At 47.3% G+C, this 9,037-nt stretch overlaps 1 protein-coding gene across 1 annotated transcript; it reads right to left on the bottom strand.

Annotated features, from left to right (window-relative positions):
* Positions 1 to 1,008: 1,008 nt before the first annotated feature.
* On the bottom strand, positions 1,009 to 8,787 carry proza (protein Z, vitamin K-dependent plasma glycoprotein a; the record flags this gene model as incomplete). The annotated part of the gene is made up of 9 exons (XM_080009235.1): positions 8,653 to 8,787; positions 7,574 to 7,726; positions 7,239 to 7,402; positions 6,817 to 6,841; positions 6,548 to 6,661; positions 3,508 to 3,642; positions 3,289 to 3,404; positions 2,624 to 2,741; positions 1,009 to 1,544 (listed from the first exon to the last, which is right to left on the bottom strand). The coding sequence occupies exons 1-9, from the start codon at positions 8,735 to 8,737 to the stop codon at positions 1,009 to 1,011; spliced, it is 1,446 nt and encodes a 481-aa protein (XP_079865361.1). The 5' UTR covers positions 8,738 to 8,787.
* Between the last annotated feature and the right edge of the window lie 250 nt (positions 8,788 to 9,037).

Below are 9,037 nucleotides of genomic sequence, written 5' to 3'. Positions count from 1 at the left end.
TCCAGTGTATGTGGGAAAATGTTGCCAGACGACACAGGGAATGTGAGACTGAAGGCAACCTAATCTCTGGGACAACAGAGGCGATATAATTTACGTTTTAAGACAAACCACAATAGTGAGAACTTGACTTGCCTTTATAAATTAGTAAACTTGCTGTAAAATTTAGTTTCTCATATGTATTTGGTGGTAGAACATTTTTTTTTTTGTTCTGCCAAAATTGGAAGTGCTACTAGCTCTTGTTCTTTGGGGGTATATCATTCTTATTCTGGAAATGAGAATAACAATATTCTGCATCTGACAAGAACACAAATTTGAATTTGTATTCTTAGGTGGTTAGGTTTAGGTACTATACAAGACAATGTCTACAAGCAGATACAATCAAGATAATACATCTGGTCTGTTATTACGGATTCATTTATTCATGTGGTTTATGATATTCTGAGAATAGTGATTATCAAGAACCATGTACTGCAGGAAAACAGTTTCAGTGATACTTGTAAGGTGTACTTGCAACACAAAACAAATACTCATTCACTCTTCCTCTATCCACATTTGTTGAAATGCTTAATATGGTTGGTAGACCTGGAAAAGTTTTGTCCTTGTGTATCCTTGTGACACTGCGCCACCTTGTGGACGAATTAATACACTTACAGTTGAAATGATAAACATGCTAAATGCAGTTGGGAGCATACAGTGGGTTTACTTGCAAAGCAGCAAATACACATGGTTTGTGGACCCCTGGAAGATCCTTCTGCAAAAGCAGAGAAACTTACATGTTCTTAGCGCTCAGGAATGTAATACAAAGTTAAACAACACAAGTTCAAAGATACTTGTAAGCCATGTTTGCAAATGTCCAATTGATTCCCTCTTTTAGTCTTTTTTTTTTTTTTTACATGATCCACTCCCGCATTTTTTTTTTGTCACTTTAACGTCACCATATCGATTCAAATCCATCACTTTACCTCTAAACGTTAGCGCTTTCTTTCTCCCTCCCTCCCCCCCTGCATCTCAGCGTGAACTCATCAGGGGCTGCAGCCAGCCCAGGAAGCGGGACACCTTCTGGTAGATGTAGCCCTTGCTGCAGTTGCCCCCTGGTGGCTGGCTGACCACACCGGTCAGGAAAAACACCTCCCTGTAGATGGTGAGCAGAGGGCTTCCGGAGCTCATGGTGCAGTCGGCGTTGCTCCGGGGAGCGGTGCAGCCCATTTTGTTGGTCATCAGATCCGGGTGAGCGGCCAGACACTCGGGCAGTCGGTTGTAGACAAGCTGGTTGAGGGACAGCGGGCCGCTGAACTCTCGGTCCTCCATGAGGCCCTTCCAGCCGGTGATGACGGCGGGGAACTCTCCAGTCATCAGCACGCTCTCTGCGAAGTCACGCTCGGGCAGGCAAGCTGCTATTGCAGTCTTCTTAAAGACGATACGCTCACGGAGCTCAACGACTGCCAGGTCGTTTTCGGGGCGACCGTCCACGTAGTGCGGATGCACGTGGACTAGTTTTACATACAAAGTCTGCTCACCATCTTCATAGGAGGTCGCACGCTTGCCTAAGGAGGGAGGAGTTATTTGTAATTTATACATTGTTTACATCATATATGGGGGGGGCAGTGGCTCAGAAGGTAGAGCGGCTCGTCTACCAAACAGAAGATTGGCGGTTTGATCCCCGGCTCCTCCCTGTGGCGTGCTGATGTGTCCTTGAGCAAGACACTTAACCCCCTAACTGCTCCCCAGGTGCTGCTATATGGCAGCCCACTGCTCCTAGCAAGTCAATTACTAGGATGGAGAAATGCATTTTGTTGCCTCGGTACTTGTACTCTGTGCAATGACAATTAGTTTAATGTAATTCACTCTTCATATATACATAAGCTACATATTGTGCCCATATTTGCACATAATATTGTTATTTTCCTTGAATCCATGCTTTCCAATTCAAAACGGTGGTGATAGTGGTGCCGCCCCTTGCGGTCGCCTGCGCTGGCGCTCCGGTCGACTTTGCTTGACATTTCACTGCATATATGTATGAAAGTATGTATATGTATGTGACGAATAAACCTCTTTGACATTTCACTGCATATATGTATGAAAGTATGTATATGTATGTGACGAATAAACCTCTTTTGACATTTCACTGCGTATATGTATGAAAGTATGTATATCTATGTGACGAATAAACCTCTTTGACATTTCACTGCGTATATGTATGAATGTATGTATATGTATGTGACGAATAAACATCTTGAATCTTGAAAAACAAAGTATTATATCCAACAGTTGAAATACAGCTAGTTTGTTTTTACCGTTGTTTTTACTGCATGTTTTTTATTATGTTATTATCATCTTATTTCTGGTATCATTATGTTATATATTGTGTTTTTGTTCAAAATTATTCTACTGAACCTCATCAAAACGTTTTCCTTGTGTTGAACATTCTTTTAAATCTCCATCTCATCACTCATTAATTTACTATATTATGGAAAATAATGGTCAGGCCAGGTGAAGGTTCCACGCTTAGGCGTCATTTGAAATTCAGTTTTGTAATAAAAAGAAGTGTGTGTGTGTGTGTGTGTGTGTGTGTGTGTGTGTGTGTGTGCGTGTGCGTGCGTGCGTGTGTTTGTTGTCCACATACCAACAGCCACCTGGAAGGAGCTGTATTTGTTGGCACACTGTGCGCTGGTCAGAACCAGGTTCTCCTTCAGAATCACTCCACTACAGAAGCCTGCTGACTCAGCACTCTTCAGGATCGCCTGCAGGCAGCATAAGAGAAAAAATTGGAAAAGGCCTTGTTAAAGAAATGTGCTCCAAATTAGTTTTTCAGCTCACACTGACTGTGAAAATTGAGTGTTGAGTGTCACATTGAGTGTTAAAAATGTGCAATGTGCCATTGCATACATGTACTGTATGGCAGGAAAGTGCAAAACTCATTAAAAATAGAATAGTTGGTGGGCGGGACCTCTAATGCGCTGGTGACGATATGAGATGCTATCACTAGCTTGTTAAAACGATATTTGCAGATATGATTTAAAAAATGAATTGTCATAATTATTGTACAGTCAATGCATTTCCACTAGTGAAAAATATTTTAATATTTGCATACGTGTGAATTTTGGCCATTTCTCCTTAGAAATGATGAGCTTATCTGACAACTAGTATGTATTTTTATATTTGCATTATGTGCATTATCAATTTGAATTTATTTTTTATTATGTATGCATTGATGTGTGTGTTCATCTGTGTGTGCGCATGCATATGTCTGTGTGTGCTTATGTATGTGGGTGCGTTTACAAATCCCACCTGCCAGGGACACTCCATCGAGTTGCAGCTGTATCCCGCAAAGCTGCTGCGGACGTTCTCTGCCTGTCTGTTCTCCCACTGTCTGAGGCTGTTCACCTTACCGCAGGGGAAAACGACTGAGAGAGGAAGGGAGAGGGAGAGATAAAGAGACCAAAATAAAAAATTATAGTGATCTTCCAAACGTAAACAGACCTCAGACAGTAAAAAAAACACTCTCACCTGCTGGAACACACTTGTTCTTGTCCTTGTCGTCCAGCTTCCAGCCGCGTGCACAGGAGCACTCGTAGGACGTGTAGCCCGGCTTGCAGAACTGGGAGCAGCCCTTGGTTTTATCCAAAACGCACAGTGTCTGGTCTGCAGTGCGGGGAGAGCAGAGAAACTAAAATGTTAGTGGCGGGCTATCGGACATTCAAAATGCACGATATTTTCCCCCAATTGTGCGTATGTTCCTCAATATCTCTCAACTTATTTTTCAAAACGGAGTTCTTTCGTTACACACCCATTATTGAACTCTGAACAACAGCACAAACAGCGATCTTACGGTTCCTTTGATGCACACATGCAGATCAAGATAATCCTTCGATATTCCACGTGATTGTCAAGTCAGAATTTTAAACCGTTTTGTAGAAATAAGGTAATAAAGGGTATTGATTCAAACTACACCGGCAAGAGGTGACAAAAACATCACCAAAGAAACAACCACAAATAAACACCAGAAGCAAGAAATCTAAATTCCCTGAAATTCTATAATCTCCAGGTTGTTATGGATTACGGGAAGAGGGTGGGAGAAGCTCTAAATTATTATTAATTGCGGAACTGCACTGGCAGGTCGAGGCAGCGCAGTGGGGTCCTCCCAGAGTGTAAATGGCAAGGTCCTCCATTCAGGGAGCAGATTCCGAGAATTTGGTGTGGCAGATGAGGGGGGCGTGGTTTGGTCCTGCACCAGCCCGCTGCCACGGATTGGTCGGGGTCGGCTGGAAGAGTTTTCTTATGTATTGTTTGTCTTGCAGTGAGGGTGCGTGGTGCAGGATTCTAGAGCCTAGAGGATCCGATTGCGGAACGGACCCTGACGCACACAAAGAACACAGATTAATGATTTATGTTCCCGTTTGGCCAGCGAGCCTTTTTATTGGTTTATTTAATTATATTAAATACCTGTGACACTTCACTGCCACAAAGTCTCTGTCTCCTTCCCTGAACCCGTGTCTGTGGACAGAGCTGTCTACAAGTGGCACCTGAACAGGGACCATGGAGGGAGGCAGCACGGAAGGTATCTCACCATCCCCGCCGGAGCAGATGATCGCCGCCCTCTACACCATGCAGGCAGCATAGTGGCTCACCAGTTGGAAGAGAAAGGCAAGGGACCGGGCGCTGGACCAGGAGGCGACGGCGGAGCTACTGCGGGGCCAGTGGCGGATCCAGGGCAAGGAACATCCGGCCGGCCCCCTTCTGACCAGCAGTCCACAGAAGATGCTGAGGCGTTCCTCGCTACGTTCAAGACGGCCGGGTGGAGCGCCGGCAGAAAGCACTGCGCCTGCTCCCCTTGCTGACGGGGGAGGCGCAGCAAGCGGCACACAGCTTGCCGCCACCTGGTCCCCGGGACTACCATACTGTCAGGAGGGCGGTCCTGGACCACGTGGGGAGGACACCGGAGGGGCACCGCTTGCAATTCTGGGGACTGGACTACTCCACCTCTGGCCGCCCGTTTGTACACGCCCAACACCCGTGGCACAACCTGGTGGCCCTGGAGCAGTTCCTCATTGACCTTCCAGCCAGGACCGCCCAGTGGGTCAGCTGCCACGTCCCACCAGCCTTGTCATGGCGATCACGGAGGACCATGCGGAGGTGTACCGCCAAACGGCAGCTTACCACCGCGAGCCGGTGCGAATTCCGTCCCAGGGACCAACGGGGGAGCCAGTGGGACCTCGACTCTCCTCGGCACCCAGGGTTTCCAGGGCGGCTCACCGACCGGCTGCAGCGGGACAGCCTCCTCCCCTTCCGCCCGGTTCCCCCGCCGTGGCCGAGGGGACGCCTACCAGCCGGTTCCTGTGACAGTGGTCCTTCTCTGCTTCCCGTGCTGTCCCCTCTCCGTCCCCCGTTAAAAAGCATAAGGTGAAGGCTGTAGTTAGTTTCTGCCTGACGCACTCCCTGATTTTGGGCATGGATTGGCCAGGGTTTGACGCTTTTATGAAGGAGGCTAGGGGAGTGCGCTCACGGTCTGTAGGGAAATCTTGAGTGTCGCATGGCGACGGTGACGCGGAGGGGCCATTAGTGGTTTCTGTGGGGTTTCTGTGGGAGTCCCATTGACTGCCGCCCCGGGCGATTTTTCGCCGGAGCAGTCGCGGGACGATACCCTACATCGCGCCTTTAAGGGGGTAGTTAAAATCGATGCCGTATTGATGCGCCCAGACACCACGCTCACTCACCCATACTTTTTGGTGATTAGGGACAGGCTATATCCAGTGAGCCGTGACACTCAATCAGGGGAGGGAATAACCCAATTGTTGGTTTCAAAAAGCCAGTCACCATAACCCGATGGCGAGTCACCTCGGACATGATAAAACACTGCAGCCGATAAGGACCCGCATCTATTGGCCGGGCATTTGGGCAGATGTGCGTAGGTGGTGCGCTGCGTGTCCCGAGTGGCAATTAGTCAGCCCTCCGTCTACACCAACCGTGCCGTTGATGCCCCTCCCCCTAGTCGAGGTGCCGTTCAAAAGACTTGGTAATGGACCTCATCGGGCCATTAGACCACAGTGCCCACGGGTAACGTTTTGTGTTGGTCCTAGTGGCGGTGTGGGTATGGATCCAAGAGCCTGCGGACCAGATCGCGGAACTGACCCTCACACAAACGAAGAACTCAGATGAATCATTTACGTTACCGTTTGGCCAGTGGACCATTTTGTTTCTTTATTTAATTATCATAAAAACCCTGCAGGTTCGGCACCTCACTGCCACAAAGTCTCCGTCTCCCTCCCTGAAGCTGTGTCTGTGGACAGAGCTGTCTACACCCAGGCATACAGACAGTCTATTAGCCTGATTGCATTCGGTTAAAGGCATAAAACATTTTGACTAAAAGTAATGACTAAAAGTTTACTCAAATGTAATGACTTTTCGTCGACTAAAACTGGGCTACATTTTTTTGAGTTGTGTGACCAAAACTAATGAGCATTTTTGTCTAAACACTGGGACTAAAGACAACATCTAAAATAGCTGCCAAAATTAACACTGGGTCGTTAGAAAGACCTCCTCCTCCCACCTGTCTCGCAGTGGATCCCCGTGAAACCCGACTTGCAGACGCAGTCGTAGCCTCCCACGCTGTCGGCGCACATGGCTCCGTTCTTGCAGGGTTTCACTAGGCACTGGTCGCCATCTAAAGACAGAAGCGCGGCCTGACTATTCACAGCGATGGATAAATCACATTCACAGTTTTACTCTAGAACTCCTTTCTGACTTCGTGAAGCACTTTGTAACCATGATTTCAATTACGTCTCATTTACCGACTCACCTTCTGAACATGGCACTTACCGATGTAGACGGACCAAAAGATGTCCTGGAAGAGAAATTTTGTATACGTTTACAACTGAAACAAAAAAAAAAAAAAAAATGGGACTCAGGGAGGAAAAGAATGAGGAAGGACTTAGTTCTAACATCGATTTCAAACACTGTAAACAGGGCTAGTCAGTATTTTACTCTGCAGCTGCCAATGAGGCAATTATACAGATCTAGGTATTTCTTATACCGGAGCCAGTAGCGATATCTGGAGTTTGATACTTGGCTCATTAACAATAGCGATATGATTTTTTTAAAGTTAGAAGTTAAGAATTACAATCTGATTGAAAATGACTCGCTGCCTAAACAGGCATCCCGAGTCCCATCTCCACCTTGACTCTCGGTGCACACAGATTTGCTTTGATTTGTCATATCTCTGCTGGAAGAGTGAAGTTCACCGTCTGGTAGGAGTCCTGGAAGACCTCCCTGGCCTCCTCGTAGTTGCAGACCTCCTCCACGCACTCCCTCTCCAGGTTGGCGGGCATCTGAGTCTCCTCGTTGCCCTGATTGGCTCTCTTCTGACGCGACATCACAGAGCTGGCGTCCTGTTTGTCCAGGAAAACTGGAGGAAGAGCTGAGCCTCAATAATCACAGTACGGAGCTTTGAACATTTCATATTTCACATACCCATTTTGTTTTACCGAATGCCAACATGACTTTACTTGAGAAACAGTTGGCGAACCAAGTGAGGGACATACTTTACATTTTATACCACAATTTATCAGGGTCTCACCTGTCTTGGGGGGCTGACTAGCTGCCACAGGCCCCAGCAGCAGACACAGCAGGGTGGCAGCCGTGGCCAAGGAGCCCATGATGGCACTGCAGTGTGGCCTCAGTCCGTCCGTCCGTCCGTCCGGTTCAGGGCTCCAGTCGTCCGTGCCCACGCCTACACAGAGATGAAGATCCGCTCATTCACTTTCCTGCAAAACGATTCCGTGATTTCCCTTTCGTCTCGTTCGGCGATTCTCAACTCTCAATTCTCAAACTTCTCCACATCGGGGACCCTCAATTTGAGACGCATTCGGCCACGGACCCCGTTTGATAAGCTTTTATCGCTGGGACCCCAATTTTTATTGTCAGATATGATTTAGTTGCGAACTTCCATGCGTCTCTATATCAGGGTTAGGGGGATAACAGTGAAACTAGGATCCAAACAGTCACGACTGTACATCCTCTTATGGAGCAGACGTCTTGTAAATGAAATAACGGTTTAATTTAACTATTAATCATCTAGTTCTAGTGTTATCTAGTTATTTAACGGGCGGTGAAGACGTCTCAGCCCTTGGAGAACACTGCACATTGTGACAGTGCATTTTCCTGCGACACCGCAGTTACATTACCCTGCCGGCGGCGGACAGTAGCTTGTATCCTGTTTATCAAGCCCGATTAAAGATGCGAATGGTCCATTTAAAAATAATAAGATGCTCTATTATTTCTGAAACAACCCCAGTTTGCTCCTAGGCCTTTTCCCCCACTACACACGATGCTATTACCAAGCAAACATATATGCGATGTCACATTTGGATCCAGGGGAAAGAGCCAGCGGTGCTCGTATCGTAGCAACGAGGTCGTTAGAATAACACTAATGTTTTTAAGTCCCCAGGGTGTGATCTCCCGCGTTCGGGTCCGTTGTCCTGGGAGTGGGAGTGAGCACGGACGGCGAACCGTGTCGACAGACCGTCCCGGGGCCTGATGGGGTCGGTTGCATCCAGGCGAATAACGGTACGAATACAGTTTAAAAAAAAAAGAAAGAAAAGAAAGGGGGTAAAACAGACAAACAGACAAACAGACAAACAGACAGAGCGTACGAACCGTTCAGAGCCTCCACGGAACCTGAAGGAACCGGACCGGTTCTCGCGCCAGATCTCAGATCGCAACGCGGCGGCGATGACAACATTCACGCGCTCGCACCGTCAGCCGCCGCTTCACGCTCGCGCAATGGCGACCGTCGAACACCGGCGGAGGGGGGGGCGCTGTTTGCACGTTAAAGTGATATGACGCTGTTTGCACGTTAAAGTGATATGACGCTGTTTGCACGTTAAAGTGATGTGGCGCTGTTTGCACGTTAAAGTGATATGACGCAGCCATGTGCGTTTCATTTTCCTTGAGGGGCGTTAATAATTTGGACTTGGATTATTATTATTATTATTATTATTATTGTTATCATCATCATTATTAGTGGTATTACTCTTTTTTT

The sequence above is a fragment of the Zeus faber genome, assembly GCF_960531495.2.
Source record: "Zeus faber genome assembly, chromosome: 11".
NCBI lineage: Eukaryota > Metazoa > Chordata > Actinopteri > Zeiformes > Zeidae > Zeus > Zeus faber.
The sequence above is the reverse complement of the archived record's forward strand: the minus strand, read 5'-3'. Positions and strand labels throughout refer to the sequence as shown.